Here is an 18,742-nt window from a genome sequence, read left to right as displayed (position 1 = left end):
CTAAAATAGATAAATAATAAGGACCTACTGTATAGCACAGGGAATTCTACTCAATACTCTGTAATGACCTATATGAGAAAAGAATCTAAAAAAGAGTTGATATATGTATATGTATAACTGATTCACTTTGCTACACAGTAGAAGCTAACACAACATTGTAAATCAACTGTACTCCAATAAAATTTTTAAATAAATAAATGGGGGGTCAGGGAGGGCCTTGCTGAGCATGAGACTTCTTCACAAAGACGTGGATGAAGTGAGCTGTGTGGCTCTCTGGGAGAAAAGGGTTCCTGGAAGAAGGAACAGCAAGTGCAAGGGCCCTGAGGCAGAGACATGGAGCAACAGGAGGAGGCCAGTGGGGCTGGCATGGATGCAGGAAGGACAGGAGAGGAGCCTACAGAGACAGCAGAGGCTGAAAGTGAGGGGACTTTGACTTTCACTCTGCATGAGATGAGGAGGCACTGCTGTGTTTCCTGCACAGCAGTGACACAGTCTGATGGAAGTTGACGAAATAAAAATTCACATCTTAAGGCAAGACAAGAAAAATTTTAACATAAAACTTTTTCTCTGCCCTTTGGCCTCCTCCCTCCCCATGGTGTGCATAGTGCATCCACGTTATGTGTTAACCAGACCTCCCCAATGGCAGAGATACCTGCTCAACCATAAAGATCCACTTTTCTCCTTCTGGCGCCAGCCCTGTAACTCCTTAGAAGATAACATTTCTTTCTCAATCCTGTAAGGGGTCAAGATGACCCACCACTCACCTTGTATGGCCCAGAACAGACTGGTCAGATGGCCTGGGGAGATACTGGGCCACACCTAATGGAAGTTCTTAGCTTAAATACTTACAACCATATTAAGGTTACTAGCTATATTACTTGTATTCTGTCTATTTATAAGATTACTGTTTCTTGCATTACCAAATGTATGACTGAGCCTCTGATAAAATTAGTGATGATTAGGTGACTTGAAACAATAGATCAAATATCCAGTTCTGGGGCTTCCCTGGTGGCGCAGTGGTTGAGACTCCGTCTGCCGATGCAGGGGACACGGGTTCGTGTCCCAATCCGGGAAGATCCCATGTGCCATGGAGCGGCTGGGCCCGTGAGTCATGGCTGCTGAGCCTGCGCGTCCGGAGCCTGTGCTCCGCAACGGGAGAGGCCACAACAGTGAGAGGCCCGCGTACTGCAAAAAAAAAAAAAAAAAAAATCCAGTTCTGTAAGATCAATGATTGTAATAGTGTAACTCTAGATATGGGAAGAATTAACAAGAGGGAACAATTTCCTGGACCATAAAAGACTAATAAGATGGGCAGCCCAGAGGCTTTTGGCTACTTTTAACAGGGCCTAGTCCAGGAATAGCACATTGAGTGGCCTATCAATGAAATCCTCGCCTGACCTGGAAATAAGCATTCCTAGTGCCATGGAACAAATTGGTCATAAAACGCCTCCTAAGCCTTGGTCGAAATTAAGTCCAAAAGGGAAGGGATTGTGAAATAAAGAATGTTGCCTACCATCCAGTTCTACAAGAATCAAGTCATTTGCCACTGCAGTCTCTGACCTACAGTAATCCTAAAAAAAAATTCAGGGCAAAGATCAAGATGAAGCACTTTATGCTCTGGGAAAACTTGCAGAATGGGCCTTTGGATTATTAGCTATTTTCAGGAGAAATTTTTTATGAACTCGGATTCTTGCACCTTCTCACATTTAGAAAAGCACTAAGGTCATTAACTAAGATGTCTGTTCCTCGTGACTAGTGGCAACCTTCTCCTGAGATGTGTGCTCAGTTGCAGGTTTCCACTTTGCCAAAATCATGTCTATACTGGCCTCCCCCTTAACCTCTTCAGAACAGTCCTCAGAGCTCTCTGAGAGACTGTCTCCTAGGTTATAATCCTCAGTTTGGCTCAAATAAAATTTTCCATTTCTTTCTTAGGTTGACTACTGATTAATTTTTTTTGTTAACAAAGTAAAACAGAATCCCTCTATCTGTGTGCATGTGGAGAGTAGATGGCAGAGGCTCAAAGGTGGAGGAAGGGAGGCCAATGAAGAGGCCCTTGCAATGATCCAGGGAAACACGGCAGCAGCTTGGGCCACGGAGGTAGCAGATGGGGAGGAGAGAAGTGGGCATGGCTCAGGCATGGCTTTAAGGTCAAGCCAACAGGACATCCTGGCAAATGGCATATGAAGTATGACAGGGATGGCTCCAGGGTTTTTTCCTGAGCAGCTGGAAAGATGGAGTCCCCGACTGCTGAGACAGGAAAGCCACAGAGAAGCACGTTTAAAGGGAGCTCAGCTTTGGTCTCGGTAAGTGTGGGACGTCTGTTAGGCCTATTAGAAAGTGATTAAAGAAGATAACTGAGGTGATACAAAGTTTAACACTTCATGGATAGACCTAGAGATTATCATATTAAGTGAAGTAAGTCAGACAGAGAAAGAAAATATATGATATCACTCATACGTGGAATCTAATTTTTTTTTAATTATACAAATGAACTTTTTTACAAAACAGGAAAGACTTACAGATTTCGAAAACAAAATTGTGGTGACCAAAGGGGAAACGTGGTGGGAAGGGGTAGGGATAAATTAGGAGCTTGGGATTAACATACACACACTACTATATATAAAATAGATAACCAGCAAGGACCTATTGTATAGCACAGGGAACTCTACTCTATATTCTGTAATAACCTATAAGGGAAAAGGAATCTGAAAAAGAATGAGTATATGTATCTGTATAACTGAATCACTATGCTGTACACCTGAAACTAACACAACAATAAACTATAAATCAACTATACTACAATAAAATTTTTTTTAATGGTGAATTAGATAAAAATTTCAAAAAAAAACCTCACAACACTTCATGACCTGGACCATCTCCATTCAGAGAACTGCAAAATGAGGGAGGGGGAAGGCAGGAAGCTTTATAAAATAAAGAATAAAGAACAGGATGACAAAAGTAGAAAATATCAGATTGGCTGGGACCACATAGTGAACCCTGTTTGGAATGAGAAGCAACAAGGCAATAAGTATAAAGCCCAGGGTTGGCTTGTCGTCTGGGGACCAGCTGCCTGCATACACTGCATTTCTGGTCAAGCGGAGCATTTACAGGGACATGAATGTTATCAACGTTTTCCTTTGTTGCCATGGCACCCCCAGCAGGAGCGGCTCCATCTGGGGCCTTGTGTATTTCAACAGGCCCCTACGCTTAGGGGGTTGGATTAAAGTCTAGCATTCCAAGAGGAGGTCCTTGAAGAGGTGAATTGTCCCAAAGATAAAGGAGAGAGACTGAGAAGAAGACCAAGGACTGAGCCCTGTGACCCCAAGGGTAAGAGTGTGGGGAGAAGAGGAGGAATCAGTCAAAGAGATTGAGAAGCGGGGGAGGGGGAGGAGAGCCAGGTGAGCCCTGGGGCCCAGGGAAAAAGGGTCTTATGAAAGGAGAAATCTCAGAGGCTGTGATGGCTCAAGTAAGATAAAAATGGAAAGTGGCACTGAACTCGCTGCAGGGACATAACTGGTGATCATAGGGTGACAGGGCAAAAACTTGATGAAGATGAATCCAAAAAAGAATGGGGGGCTTCCCTGGTGGCGCAGTGGTTGAGAGTCTGCCTGCCAATGCAGGGGACATGGGTTCGTGCCCCAGTCCAGGAAGATCCCACATGCCGCAGAGCGGCTGGGCCCGTGAGCCATGGCCGCTGAGCCTGTGCGTCCGGAACCTGTGCTCTGCAATGGGAGAGGCCACAACAGTGAGAGGCCCACGTACTGCAAAAAAAAAAAAAAAAGAATGGGAAGAGAGATTGGAGATGGGTGTCGACAAGCCTTTTATGGAACTGTACAGTACATAGAAGCAGAAAAAGAGGGTGGCAGCTGAAGAGAGATGCAAGGTTGAAAGTGAGAAGAGCTTTTTTGAGGATTGGAGAAAAAAGCAGCATGTTTGTACATTGATGGGAATTGTCCAGTAGGGAGGGAAAGTCAGGTGCCAAGGAGGAAGGGGAGACTTGAAAAGGTGGAGAGGTGGGCTGCAGGGCACACAGGGAGGAGCTGGCCACGATGAGAGGGGACGTGTAGGGCATTTACAGTGGCAGGATGGAAGGCAGAATGTTGGGGCACCGAGGCCTGTTGGCTTCGGTGAGAGACTCAGACTGTTGGTTTCTGATGGCTTCTATTCTCTTAGTGAAATAAGGAGAAAAGACATTTATTGAGAGAACAGAAGAGTAGGTGGGAGGTTTGAAGAAAGGAGACGGTATAAAAGAGCTCCTAGTTTGTGTGTTCAAATATAAGGCTAACAGAAATAAAATGTGTCACTGCCAAACCACGACAGAAGAAAAATAGAACAAGAAAAGGCAATGGATTCCACAGAAAATAGGAACAAGGAAAAGATTTAAAGGGAAAATATGGTAAAGAAGAAAAAGCATCAAAAGGCCAAACATGACCACAACCACAATAAATGTGAATAGGCTAGAATCACTAGGTAAAAGGCAGAGGCTTTTCATTTGGACTTTACAAAAGGAGATGTTAAGCTTAGTTTGCATTCCAGGCTTATGAAGCAGAACATACAATGACTAAAATAGAGTCTGGAAGTATTCACACCAAATTGTTACCAGTGGTGATCACTGGTTGGTGAGTTTAGGAGAGACCTTTGTTTTCTTTTTACCTTTCAATATGTTTTGAATTTTTTGGAAGGTGTATACATTAATTTTATTATCAGGGGAAAAAAAGAAGTTGTTTTTAAAAACAGCTGAAGCACATCTTCATGGAACCTTTGTTTGCTGTCCAAACCTGGGTTCCAAAGATGCTCTTAAGAAGGTCCCTGCCAACATGAACTGGATGGAATTGAGGCCAGCTGGACAATAACAGAAGGGTGCAGGACAGTGTGAAGAGAGGGGCTCCACTGCCCACTCTGAGCTCCACGGGGAGGCAGGAATAATCAAGGAGAGCTCCCTGGAGGAGGAGGCTCTTGTAGTACATGGAGGATGTGGCCCAAGGGTGAGCCTGGAGATAGCATTCTAGGCTAGGGGCACTGTCTGAGTAAGGGCAGGAGCCCACTGAGCCAGCACAGGGTGCATGTGGGAAGCAGTAGGTGAGCTGGGGTACAGAGGCCAGGGAGGCGAGGAGGTTGTACCTGTGAGCTACATGAATGGGCCGAGGGAAGAGTGGGCAAGACAAAAGGAAGCAGCGGGAGGGGAGATAGTCCTAAAATAGACGGGCCTCATGCTCCAAAGCACATGAGAACAAATGGCTGGGTCACCATCACTACTCCATTGCCCACTCTCTACCTGCCACACGTCACACACACACTTGAACACACTCATGTACATATATGTGCACATACATCTATACACTCATGCACACACATTCATGCACCACGTGTGTACACACATCCATGCACTCATGCACATGCCTGTGCACACACATCTGTGCATTCATGTACACACATGGGCACACACATCCATGCACTCATGTATACATGCACACACATTTTTTGCCCTTCTGTGGCCTCTGGCCCTTTAGCCTGGAGAATTAACTATTGCAACCACGGTGGGGGGGGGTCTCTTGGCTCAGGTCCAATCTTTCTTGACCTCCCCTCCAGCATGCATTGCTTCCCCACCCCCGCCCTGGCCATGGGACACATTGGCTAGCTGCTGCTGAGGGGATGCCCCCTGGCTTTTAAGCAGGATTTGACAGGAGGGTTTTGCAGTGTGGGAGATGGGTTGCAGGGACAGGAACAGAGGCAGGGAGACCAGGGAGGGGACAGCTGTGGAGACAGAGAGGTGGGGGAGGAGAAGTTAGTAGGGCTTGGCCACTGGAGGGGTTGGGAAGTGAGTAACAGGAAGCATGAAACAAGACACGGAATTTGGGAGTGGATTTGGGGAGGGGGCAGAGACCTTGGGGAAACACTGAACTTGAGGAACCCACGGGGTGTCTGGTGACACTAAAAAGCCCCATGAAGGGCTCAGGAGGGGGTGACCGCAAAGAGGGGGCAGCATCCATGACAGTGGACACGTACAAGTGAGGGGACGTGGGTGGAGGGCTGGGCCACACTGGCTGGGATGCGTGGGGTTTGGATGCTTGCCGGTGACTCAGCCTACACACACACAGAAGTCCTCACGGTGCACGATGTCATACCAGCCCCCAGATTAAGAGGACCCCGGGCAGTGCTTCTCCTGGGTCAGCCCTCAGCACCGGCAGAGCCAGGCCAAGGGGCAGCAGGGATGCTGGGGGCGGCGGCAGCCTCACAGCAACCAGGGCAGAGCCAAGGCCTCCCAGCCCACATGGGGCAGGAGCTGCCGTGCCTTTGAATTTGCGCCTCCCTCAGAGCCGGGTTAAACTGACCAAGGAAATGATTACTAACCCCTCTTCCATAGTGTCACCTGGACACAGTAACTCCAGCCTGGGTGACTTCAGCCTCCTCTTTCTCCACTTCCCAAATTCAGCTTCTCCCAGAGATCCAGGGGCAGCTGCGACTCTGGGGAGATGCCGGTGGCTTCAGGGTCACACCTCACAGACTCAGGTCCCCGTCGGAGCCACCCTGAGTGACGGCGGCTGAGCAGGCGCTCAGATACCCGCGGGCCAAGTCTGCGAAGCGGGCGCCACTGCCATGCCCCAGGTGGCCTGGCTGGCGGAGCAGGAGATGCCACGGGGATGGCAGGCCCCTCACGTCAGCCCCTCTGCCCTGGGCCGGCCTCTGTGAAGTGGGCACCTCCACTGGCCCCCTGGGCAGGCTCCATGGCCTTTTCCGAACTCCCAGACTGAGTGGGCAGCCTGGGCAGGTTCCAGGTTCTCCAGATGGTGGCCCTTGTGGTCCCCGTCATGTGGTTCACCACTCAGAATATGCTGGAGAATTCCTCGGCCGCCATGCCCAGCCACTGTGGCTGGGCGCCCCTCCTGGACAACAGCACTACCCAGGCCAGTGTCCCCGGGGTCCTGGACCCTGAGGCCCTCCTGGCCATCTCCATCCCACCGGGCCCCAACCACGAGCCCCACCGGTGTCTCCACTTCCGCCAACCACAGTGGCAGCTCCTGGACCCCAAAGCCACGGCCACCAACTGGAGTGAGGCTGCCAGAGCCACGCGTGGATGGCTGGGTCTATGACCGCAGCACCTCCACCATCGTGGCCAAGGTGAGGGCCTCCCGCAAGACCCTCCCCAGGTCCTAGCACCTTAGAGGCCAAAGTCACAGATCACAGTTGGCTGGACTCAAAAATGGCCCAGTCCCGGGAGCGACCCGCCACCCCGGCCTCCACCTCACAGGTGGCTTCTGGCTCCTCCTTGGCCACATTGCCCTACAGGGGTTGGTGGCAGGAATGAGCCTGCAGACGGACACTGTCCCCAGGCTGTGGAAGAGCAGGTGGTACTAGAGCAGGTCTGATACCCAGGCGGCCCTGCTGCTGCAACTCGGGCACCTCTCTCCACCCAGGAGTCTCAGGGGACCCAGGGGAGAGTCACTGGGTTCCCAGAGGCAGCATCCAGCAAATGTGGGAGAGCGGGAGAGGCGGCCCATCCCAGCAAGCGGGAAGGGCCTCTCTGTGGAACGGGAGGGAAGTGGCCTCGGGAAAGCGGGGAGGAGGTGCCAGCGTGGGGTGGCTGTTGCGGAGGGGCCAAAGCAAAGGAGGCAGATGAGGCCAGAGAGGGCTTGATCCTGGACCTGTGGGCAATAGGGAGCCATGGAGGGGCTTAAGCAAGGGGTGACAACCCCAGAGGTCACCAGGCCGGCCACCCGGCCCCAGTTCCCTGGGCCTTCCCATCTGGCTCCTCCGCCCCTCCTGCCCCTCCCACCTGGGCTATCCAGCCTCCGGAGCTCAGATCCTCCTCCTCTCCCACCAGGGGGACCTGATGTGTGACTCCGAGGCCCGGAAGACCACGGCCCAGTCCATCTACCTGGCCGGGATCCTGGTGGGAGCTGCTGTGTGCCGCCAAGCCTCTGACAGGTAAGGCCCCCTTTCCCCTCACTGGCCCTATGCTCCCAGACTCCTGGCCCTGACTAGCCCTGAACTGGCCTCTTGCAGCCGGTCCAGGGAGAAAACTCCGCTTGCAGTGGGAATACCTGCTCCCGGGTCTCGCTCTGACACCCTCCAGCTGTGCCGCTGAGCAAGGCTCAGCCCCTCTCTGGGCCTCAGTTTCACTGACCCTCCTCTGAGGCTGTGAAGGGTCATTGAGCTCATCAAACGTTCACTGCTAAAACCTGCTCAGCAACGTGCCTGCCTTCCGCAGCTTGGCTGCCCCTGCTGACAGGGAGCTCACCCCCTACCCAGTACCTCCACTCCTGCCTGGGCCGCGGGGGCGCTGCCCACGAACCCTCCTTCCATGGATGCAGAATGTGGGTCTGACCCTGAGAGGCACTTTAGCACCGCCATGCTCAGCAGGCGAGCATAGGGTGGACACACCACGGACCCGGCTGCCCTCCCTGTGCATGTGCCACAGGTTTGGACTCAGGCTGGTGCTGACCTGGAGCTACTTTCCAGGCCATGTGGGGCATGGCAGCCGCCTTCCCCCCACCTTCCCCGTGTACTGCCTCTTCCGCTTCCTGGTGGCCTTCGCCGTGGCGGGCGTCATGATGAACACCGGCACTCTCCGTAGGTCCCCCGACCCGGGCCGTGCAGGGGAGGCTCGTGCAGGCTCCCAGGCTGGCCCACTTGGTCTCCTTGCAGTGACGGAGTGGACATCGGCACAAGCCCATGCCTTGGCAATGACTTTGAAAGCCCCGGGCTTCCACTTCGGCCAGGTCCTGATGGCCGCAGTGGCCTACGGCGTGCGTGACTGGGCGCTGCTGTGGCTGGCGGTCTCTGCCCCCTTCTTCCTCTGCTTTGTGTGCTCCTGGCGGGTGCTGCCCCTCCCCCTCCTCGGAGGAGATACTGCCCACCCTCCACCCGGGGCGCAGAGGGCTGGGGTGCAGGAGGCCGGAGGGGAGCCACGGGAGCCTGGTACAGCCACAGCTCACCCACCCAACCCAGGGCTTCTTCCCCTGCTCCTCCCACGTGTCTCCACTCCCTCCGCCTTCCTTCCCATCACCTCTCGGCCTTTTCCCCTCTCCTGTCATTGCCTGCCTTGGCAAGTGTGCCTCCAGGCACGTTTTCTGAGCCCCTCCTTCATGCCAGGCATGGCAGCACTAGGCCAGATGGGGGGATGGGATGCAAAGATCCAACACAAACACACACACACACACACACACACACACACAAGCACCACTCCCAAAACACAGCCACAGTCAGCCTTACATACTGACATTATTGCTAGAGGACAAGGACCACAGCCCAATTGTCAGAAGGGTCCCTGGTTCCTCCACACAGGGCTGACACGTATGGGAGGTTAGGGAATGTCTGCACTGCCCTGAAATAAATCAGGCATGGCCCTTACCAAGCTGCTGGCACATAGTAGGTGCACAGTAAATATTTGTTGGGTGGATGGAGAGATAGATATATAGATAGACAGACAGGCAAACAGATAGATGAGTGAATGGATGGGTGGATGGATGGATGGATGGATGGCCCTTCAGGGTAGGGCTGAGCCTCGCTCATCACATACATATAGGCCCAGCACCTGGTAGTTGCTTGGCCATTGCAGCCACCACAGAAAGGAGCACAGCAGAGGCCCAGTGGAGGACAGGGCACCTGCACCCACACTGCGAGGAAGGCTGGCTCCACAAATCTCTCCCAGACCAACAGCTTGGAGCAGAAAAGTTCTTAATATGGAGCCTTTAGCAACTAATTTGCAGTCACTCTCCAGAGCAGGAGGCAATCACATCTCAAGTGGCTCTGAGAGGGGGCACTCGTACCTGACAGGTGGCCTTCTGGAATGGCAGACTGACCCCCATAACAAGAGGGTGAAGGGCAAATGTCGGCGATGCAGATTCCAGGGCACCCCTCCTGGCTCTCCGATGCTAATGCTGACTTGCGGGGCTGAGCCCCACTTTCCTTGGCAGACGGGCCCACACAGGTGCTATGTGCCCACATGTATTCACTACTCCACTACTTCACCACTTCAACAAATTGCCACTGAGCACCACCATGGGTGGGGGACTGGCTGGTGCCGGGGTGACAGCGATGAGCAGGACGGACAGGGTCACTGCCCCCGTGGAGCTCGCAGGAAATCCCCTACATCACAGCGTCACAAACCACGCTTAGGGTTTGATACGTCAGTGGGGGATGTGGACCCATCTGAGGATGGGGCCCCCCGGCCCCTCAGCTCCCGCCAGCTCCTCTGCCTCTCTTCCAACCCAATTTCTCTTCGTGAGAAGCGTCTGCACACACAAACCCACTCCAGTGACCCTGCCGCCCTCGCTCTCCTCCCCTCCCTCGGCCCCCGCACAAAAGGGCATCGATGCTCTCTCTCCGGGGACCTCACCTGTTCTCGCTCCAAACACTGCAGGCCCCCGACCCCCTCCCCTGTCCTGCCGCTCCCCGGCCTCCAGCCACCTGCGTGATGTCCCCATTATCAGAGTCTCGGCATCTCAAACGTAGCAGCTCCTTACCCCTGCTCCTCCCCAGGGCCTCCCCGACGTTGATGGCAGGCCCCCACCCACAGGTACTGGAGTCAGAGTCGCCCTGACATCTCCCTCTCCCTCACGGTTGCCGCGCCCCAAGTCCAGCAGGTCACAGGGTCTTGCCAACTCTACCTCTAATGTGCGCTTGAGTCCCCCTCTCTCCCCTGCTCTGCAAACCCCCAAGGACCTCAGGGACCCCGTGGCTGTGGAGCAGGCGGCCCCGCCCTGGCTGCTGCTGGGGGTGGGGCGGGGGGAGCAACGTGTCTGACTGGGGGACCTGAGTCTGGAGGCAGGAGCCTGTGCGCGGTGGTGGGCATGGAGGGGGCTCCGAGGCCTGGATGGTGCAGGGGGTCTGGGCTTGATGTTGAGGGGGTGGGAAACAAGTTAGTGTTAGGGGCTGGGCCCTGCCATGGGGAGGGGGCACTGGGATGCCTGAGGCTGACTGGCACTCAGGAGGTGGCGACTGTCACCGGGCATGGGCGAAAGGGCCAAAAGTGAGGCAAGGGCAGTGGGCCGGTCGCCTGCGAGGGGCGCTGGAGGTGAGGGGCATTGGTGACAGATGGGTGCAGGTGGACAGGGCTGGTGATGTCAGGACCAAAGACCCTGCTGCAGGCTTGAGCCCCTCCCCTGGCGGGTGTGGACCTGTTTGCAGGGAGGGGCACCTGGGGAGGGGCCAGCTCAGGCAGGAAGGTGTGGCCATGGGGATAAACAGGAGGGCCGTGTGACATCGGGGAGGGCTGGACAGTGGGGGACCCTGGTGGGCTTGCAGGCCTGCGGTCCCCGAGCCATGGGGGCGTCCTTACTGCACGCAGGCCCACCAGCCCTGGTTCCCGGGCGAGGCCGGGAAAGGGCCAGGGGGTTGGGAAGGAGGCAGGAAGGAAGAACAGGGGCCCCCAACCCCAGCCCAAGAGAGGGAGGAGGGAGGAGGGAGACAGGGTGGCCTGCAGGGGAAGGAGGGTGCCAGAGGGCCCGGCTTCCACAGCCCCGGAGCCCTGTGCTGCCTTCCCCCGACCTCAGCCACCCTGAGCCTCAGCTGCCAGTGAGGCCACTCCTCTGGGCAGAAGGGGACAGAGGGGCAGTGAGGCTCATGCAGGCCAGGCCCTGGGGACCACAGGCAGTGTCCGCCTCCCACTTCCCTCCCTCTCCCCCGCCCCAGGTGGCCGGCAGGCTCAGCACGATGGCTCCTCGTTACGGGCACGCTGGAGAGGGGCCTGCAGGAGCTACAGAGGGCAGCTGCCGTCAACGGGAGAGGGCAGTGGGGGATGCACTGACCATCGAGGTGAGGCGGGGCTGGGCCTTCCCCCAGTACTTGACCCTCAGACCCTCTCCCTGTCCCTGCACAGGGCCCCTGGGAGACCGAAGGAGAGCCCTGGGCCCCCAGGCTGAGGGTTTTAGGGAGGAGGGCCAGGCTGGTGCCCGCGCCCCGCCCCCACCAGCTCCAGGTCTTGCTCTCAGCCATGCAGCAGGAGCTGAGTGTGGTCCAGGCTCCTGCCAGCCTAGGCACCCTGCTCCGCACGCCTGGACTGGGCCTCCGGACCTGTGCCTCCACCCTGTGCTGGTGGATGCCCCTTCGGGCCCCCCCACCTGACCCAGCCCCAGCCTCTGCCTCTGGCCAGCCCTCGGGCCGCCAGCAGCCAGGGAACCTGGAATCAGGGCTCTGGCTGGCATCCAGCCAGGGAGCCTCTGCTGCCTCTTCTGTTGGCCCCACTGGCCTGAGAGGGCCTCCAGGACCAGGCCTGCAGCACTGGTACCCACTTCTATCAGTCAGGCTCCCGACAGGAAACAGCCCGGCTCAGGTGGGCTCAGGTCGGGGAGAGAGTCAATAGAAGAGACTAATAAGGAAGATTCATAACAAAGGTGCTGGGAGAGCTGCAGCGCCCCTAGGCAGAGGAGGCAATCAAAGAATTCAGTGGCAGAAAGGAACATCCACCCTAGTTTGGAAGGACAAGAGAGGAGGGAGAGGTACTATCAGAGCCCAGGAGCCAGGGTCACCTGGCAAAGACTGACACCACTGAAGCCACAGAGAAAGGGGCTGCTCAGTGGAAGCTGGAGCTATGGAGGGGACACAGCCACTGCCCGACCTGGCACCCAGAGCTGGGGAAGGAGCAATACCCTAGCTTCTCTCCTGGTCCCGCCTCCAGCCTCTCACCAGTGCCTCCCATTGGCCAAACCTCATGAGGCGTGGCATTGGCAAAGGAACCTGGGAAATGTAGTCTACAGAGACCCCACCCCCACCCACCGTACAGAGCCAGCAGGAGGGTGGAAACAGGTCTGAGAACAAACCAGCAGCCCAATCCCCAGGTTGCCTTCACCTGCCTGCCCTCACCCCCCAGGTTTGCCTTTGGTTTCACCCGCGACCTGGCCCTGGACCTGCAGGCCCTAGGCAGCAACATCTTCCTGCTCCACGTCCTCATCGGGGTTGTTGGCACCCTGCTGTTGCTGAGCCGCCTGGGTCACCAGCCCACACAGGCGGCATCTCAGGTGCTGGTGGGGTTCTGAATCCTGGCTGACATGCTGGTGCCCCACCGTGAGCAGGCAGGCTGGGTGCACATGGCTGTGGCCAGAGGCTCCCTACCGGGGAGGGCTTAAGCCACAAACCCTTGTGGGAACCCTTGTCCCCCTCGTCAAGAGGGCATTGGACTAGAGCAGGGCCCAGTTAGGAAGGAGGCTGCCGGGGCGTCTGGGAGAGATGGTGGTGGCCCGCACCGGGCAGCGGGTGCAGGATTGGATGGAGGGGGCAGCATCGTGAAAAACTGTGGAGACAGAATGAGAACTCAGTGATGGATTGCAGGGATGTGGGAAGGCAGAGAAATGGAGGGGGTCGAGGAGGACTCCCAGGGTCTGGCTCTGGGTGTCTGGGTGAGAAGCGGACTTGGGGGGCAGGGAATGTGGCCATGAGATCACTTAGGACACAGTGCATGTGTGGACTTTGGGGACACCCAGGTGGAGGTGACTAGCAGACACTTGGAAGGTCATGGAGAGACCCCGGGGCCTCCTCCAGCAGCCCCGCTAACCCCATCTCTATCCACAGAGGTGGGGGCCCTGTGTTCAGCCCTGGCCATACTGGGGCTCGGGGCGGGGGCGGGGCCGCCTTCACCTGCATCACCATCTACACTGGCGAGATCTTCCCCACTGTGCTCAGGTGAGGCCCACGGTGGGGGACATCTGGGCTGGAAGGGTGCCGTGGGGGTGGCCTCCCCCAGACCGGATGTTCGTGCCTTGAATCTCTCTTTCATGTGGTCTCAGGGCTGCCCAGGTGCATCCCAACCCAGCCTGACCCACTGCGCCTCTCTGGGCTGAGTAGGGCCGGGCCAGAGTGAGAGGCCAAAGCCACAGGCAGGCAGTACGGCCCCTCACAGGTGCATCTGTGTGGGCAGGATGACCGCAGTGGGCCTGGGCCAGATGGCAGCCCGAGGGGGAGCCATCCTGGGGCCTCTGGTCCGGCTGCTGGGTGTACACGGTGCCTCCCTACCCCTGCTGGTGTACGGGGCGGTGCCAGTGCTGAGCGGCCTGGCTGCACTGCTGCTGGAGCCGGTGAGTGGGCCATCCCCTCCACCCTCCGGAGAACCGCAGAAGAGGGCAGGCCTGGCACCCACCCCTACTGCTGGACAGAGGGAGAAGCAGAGGCCCAGAGAGGGATAGGACTGGCCCAGAGTCACACAGCACATCTTTGGGAGAGTGGAGACCAAGGGCTGGGTCTCCCGGCTGACAGTATGGACTTTGTCCCCTACCGTTCATTCCCCCATTTGAGACCTAAATACCCTAGCTACCCCCAGCTCCACCTCGAGACAGATCAAGGGGAAGGGAGAGTGTAGGACTGTGTGAGGGGGAGAGCTGAGGGTGTGACGGCTGTGCGGCAGGTCCTCCCAGGCCCCAGACTCTACTACTAAAGCCCCTAGACATCTATCAAGGCTGTCACTGCACACCCATCCCCCACGATGAGCTCAGGGAGCTCAGTCCTGGGCCCTGAGAGCAGGGCAGCAGTATCTCCTAAGTCTTCAGGACGGACACATGTCAGGGGTCAGGCGTGACTTGCACCCACGAGACATAACCCCTCCGTGCCTTTCCTGAACAGGGCAGTAAAGAAGGCAACATACAGCACCCAGGGGATTCCTGTTCTGAAATCCACATGATTTTAGGCCTCCTGGGAAGCCTGCGATGGGATGGGAGGAGGAGGCTCTTCTCTGAGGAAGGAGAGCAAAGGCCTGGGTTTCCGGAGGGCCGGGGGGCTGCCCCTCCAGCCGAGCCCAGCCTCTCACTATCTAAGGAGCCGCCTTAAACACAGAAGGGGCACAGGAAGGTGTGCTTGGCAGGCCGCTGCCCGGTTCACCGTCACCCGACCCTCTCTCAAGGCTGCCGACAGAGAAGAGCAGGGGCCGGACCCGACCCAGTGCTTCCTGGCCGCTCAGGCCCTGAGCTCGGAAGCTGACGTCAGCTGTGCTCAAAATCTCCCCAGCTTCTCACCCCACCCTGAGGGCTCCTCACAAGCGCCTCAGCCCCTCAGCTTCACCAGAGAGACGGCTCCGGCCCTCCCCATCCCCCTCGCTACTCCAGCCACGCGGCCAGGTCTTCTGCCTGGAACACTTCTGCCACCTTCCCTACCTGACAAATCCCCCACCTCAGCCTCCCACACCCAGGGCAATGGCCTTGTTCTGGGACCCAGCGCCCAACCCAAGTCTCCAGTGAAATTCTTACCATGGCTGCGGCCACACGCCTGTCCCCCACCCCTCCAGCCTGTGAGTCCCCAGAGGGTTGGGGTAGTCTGCCTTCCCGTGTCCCCAGCTCCCACACAGAGCAGAGGGCCATTGGTGCGAGGGAGATGAGAGAGGGAATAAAGGACTGTGCCAACTCCAGTGATGAGCCCCCAGGGTCTGCCGGCACAGGGGTTGGGGATTTCTTCGCTGGGACGGCCCTTTCCCAGGCCAGCTTTCCTGTCCTGAGTGCCAGCCGAGTGGCTGTCTTTTCCAGCCTCTGCTGTGGGCCAGGCACCATGCTGGAACCTCAAGGCATCGTCTCGTTTCATCTTTTCCTGAACCCTTTGAGGTAGATGTTGCCCTATTTTACATACGGGAAATCTAAGGCTCAGAGAAACTGTGCCTGGGTGCCTGTGACACCCAACTAGGAGGGGCAGATTAGGAGTCAAGCCCAGGTCCGAAGGCCCCCAGAGTCAGCTCTGGCCCCAACACCCCCAGCCTGCCCTCAGGCCTCAAAGTCTCGGCATCCAGCGATGCTTCTCGAGGGCAGGGCCTCCCTCTGAAAACCATCTAAACCCCCCTCACTGGCATCACTTATGGGGAAACCCAGTGCAAGGGCTCAGATGGAAAGGGGTGGGCCCCTGAGCTCCCCTACCCCAGCTAACACACTCATGGGTGCATCAGGAGGCCTTTCCTGCCTAGTGGGGTCCCTGCCCCCTGCCCTATCTACTGAGTCACCCCAGACCTGTGCTCAGGTGGTCTCTGGTCCACCTGTGCCTGTGCCTCTGCTTCCAGGCACCTCAGCAGAAGGCTGCACGCCTCTACACCGACATACACACACACATCAGTGAGGTGTACACACGTAAGAAGGTCAACGGGAAATCAGGAAGGAGCTCCCTGGCCCCAGGAGACGGGATCACTCCCTGGCTTGGTCATATCTGCCTGGGCCTCTGGGGGGTCGTGTCCTTTAGCTGTCTGCCTGTGGCCACCCCTCAGTGAAGACCCCCAGGACAAAGGGGCTGGCTGTGGGGATCATGTTTGTAAAGATGCCCAAAGGTGAGATTTTGCCAGCCTGCCGTGGACCTTCTGTCTTGTCTGCCTGCTGCCCAGCTGAGCTCCAGCTGCCTTACTTACTGTTGCTTAGCATTCTTGGGGCCTTAGGGTATCCAGAAGCCTCCAGAAGGCAGACCCCAGGGCTGGTGGAAGATGGCCCCTCCTCTCCCCAGAGATGTCCTCCAGCTCACCAAGTGGTCAGAGCTCTCCCTCTGCCCAAATTCAGAATGGCCTTGTTCCTGGTCCTTCCAGGTGGTCACAGCCTTCCAGGACCCAGGGCCTACCTAATTCCAGCATGTCACTCCTCACTTAACTCAACAGGACCTAGAAGCTGGGAGGTCCAGGGCCCTGCCCCTCTGGGGCAGCTAGGGAGTGAGTGTCATCACTGTGGCGGAGTGGGCACCCTACCAAGGGAGAAGGGGCCTCCTTCGGCAGCAGCCACAGGTCTGCAATCAGCTAGGTGCTACTACCCGAAAGGCAGGTCTTCACTTGGGACACACTCGCTCTTTTGATGCCCATCCCAGTTTGCTCCTGGCCCCGGAAGCTGCTGGGCACCCTGCAGTGGTAGAACCAAGGGAAGTAGGTTTGGGAAGGAAGAACCCACCACCACCCCTACAGTCTCCGCCCCCCATGGCAGGAGACGCCTCAGGTAGCAGGCACAGGAAAATGCCTCAGGACCCACTTTGGCCATTCTCCTGCCTCCAGCCAGGCCTGCAGCTCACCCAGGAGGGTGTGTGAGGGAGGACAGTGTCAGCAACACAGTCTCCATGTCCACCCCCAGGAGGAGGACATTCTCCCAGAAGAGTCCCCGCACTGGCTGAGCTTGTGTTCCCTCCCCTGGGGGCTTTCATGGCCAGTGCAGGTCTTCAAGGTCAAAGGCATCAGCCAGACTTCACTGCAAGCTTCTTCCCCACACTCCGTCCTTCCTTTCCCATCCCCCTCCCCCGGTAGAATCTCCTGACACATCCCTGCCAGTACCAGCTGTCAAGGAGCAGCGTGCCTGGAATTTCGGCCACCCCCCCGTATGCTGTTTGGACTCTCCTGGGGGTCACTGCCAGCCCAGCCAGACACCAAGGAGCCCAGGTCTGGCCCAGGTGTTAAGTTCAATATCAGATGCACAGGATGAAGGAACTAAGAGCAAGGTGACCATCTCTTACAGACAAGTACACGGAGTCAGCGGCAGAGTTCAGGAATCTTTCCTCTTACTACCAAGTCCTTGGGTGGCAGGGCTCTTAGCTTCCTTACACAGAGAGGAAGACACCCAGTCCCGCAGGCACACGGCGAGGAGCCAGACTGGGGCCCATCCTTCCAGCTCCTGCACGCTCCTTCTTTCTGGCCCCCTACTCTGATAGACTAATCAAGGCCACTCTAGAACTTCTGGAGTAAGGATGTTCCCTTCTTGATACTGAGGAAATCCTGCCTGCCTCTCTTTGCTTTCTCTGGCCAGTGGTGATGGGGGCAGGAGAGCCTGAGCTAAGTCTCCATTCCTTGGACTGAGAGAGCGGCAGCAGAAGAGCCAGGGCAAGGCCATCACCAGCACAGCAACAGGATGCTTCACGCCAGGCCTCCCCCGCGGGCTCGCACAGAGGGTTAGAGCCGGCCTCGGTGGTGCTGATCTCCAAGACTGAACAGCAGTAGGGGGCAAGCGGGGCCCAACCCTCCCTCCTGGTGGCTGGTTCAGGAGGGAAAGGGGAGGCCAAGTCCATGGAAATCCACCCTCAGGGGCCGCTGAGGGAAGACTCACTCTCCTACCCATGTTAGGACTTGGGGGCGGGGGGAGGACTCTCAAGGGCCACTGGGGCACAACCCACGGTGGGAAGGGTGGTCCCATGATAAAAGCTTCGTCCCAGGATGGAGGGAAGGAGGGAGGGGGAGATGAGGCGGCCCTGGGTGGGGCTCCTGTGGGCAATTGAGCCCAAGGGCCCTCGGTGGTGTCCAGGCCTAAACACAGACCAGGCTTGTAAACTGGAAGATGCTGCAAGAATGAGCTGGCCGGCAGCAGAGCCGCCCGAGGTGGGAGCTCAGGAAGCAGAATAGGGCGGTGAAGTGCGCGACGGTGAGCCTAGAGCACGAGAAAGCAGAGCCAGGAGGGGGAGGCGAGACCCACCGAGCAGAAGGCAGAGGAGACCTGAGTGACAGAAGCGTGGCTGAGTCCTGTGTCCAGTGGCATGGCGGTCCACCGTGGCCCCCTGGGAGACGCACACCCACCCACACTCTGCTTGCTCTCCCGAGGGCGCCCAGGTGCGCGGCTCCTCGTATACAACCCCCATCTCAAGAGTCTCGGCTCCTTTCGACGGAGAGGCTTAACAAATCCAGACCCATCTCAGCATGTCTGGGACCATGAGCCTGTTTAGTGTCCCCATGAAGAAGCAAACACCTGGTCTGAGGTGTGCTGGCTCTACTTCCACCTGCGGCCACAGGGGCTGCCCACGGTCAGCCAGTGGGGGGCAAGGTCCGAACCCTAGAGATGCAGAAGGGGCAGAGACCGGAGTTAGGCGGAACTGGGGGCCAATCTGG

At 57.1% G+C, this 18,742-nt stretch overlaps 2 protein-coding genes across 2 annotated transcripts in view; both read left to right on the top strand.

Annotated features, from left to right (window-relative positions):
* SLC22A11 (solute carrier family 22 member 11) overlaps nt 1–6,536 on the top strand; it is a 40,337-nt gene extending 33,801 nt beyond the window's left edge. Inside the window, 1 exon segment of the mRNA XM_060105133.1 lies at nt 6,434–6,536. Within this exon segment, the coding sequence (XP_059961116.1) occupies nt 6,434–6,536 (103 nt within the window).
* Nucleotides 6,537–6,725: 189 nt separating this feature from the next.
* Nucleotides 6,726–18,532, top strand: SLC22A12 (solute carrier family 22 member 12). Its single transcript, XM_060105132.1, is given in 17 exon segments — nt 6,726–7,060; nt 7,062–7,119; nt 7,823–7,926; nt 8,420–8,571; nt 8,647–8,815; nt 11,635–11,729; nt 11,732–11,757; nt 11,921–12,036; nt 12,812–13,005; nt 13,510–13,550; nt 13,553–13,620; nt 13,856–14,012; nt 14,831–14,908; nt 15,968–16,034; nt 16,169–16,228; nt 17,177–17,247; nt 18,458–18,532. Coding segments are annotated over 17 exon segments (1,866 nt in total).
* The last annotated feature ends 210 nt before the right edge of the window (nt 18,533–18,742 follow it).

This window comes from Mesoplodon densirostris, chromosome 7, assembly GCF_025265405.1.
Source record: "Mesoplodon densirostris isolate mMesDen1 chromosome 7, mMesDen1 primary haplotype, whole genome shotgun sequence".
NCBI classification, from domain to species: Eukaryota; Metazoa; Chordata; class Mammalia; order Artiodactyla; family Ziphiidae; genus Mesoplodon; species Mesoplodon densirostris.
This window is presented reverse-complemented; position numbering and strand designations above follow the sequence as displayed.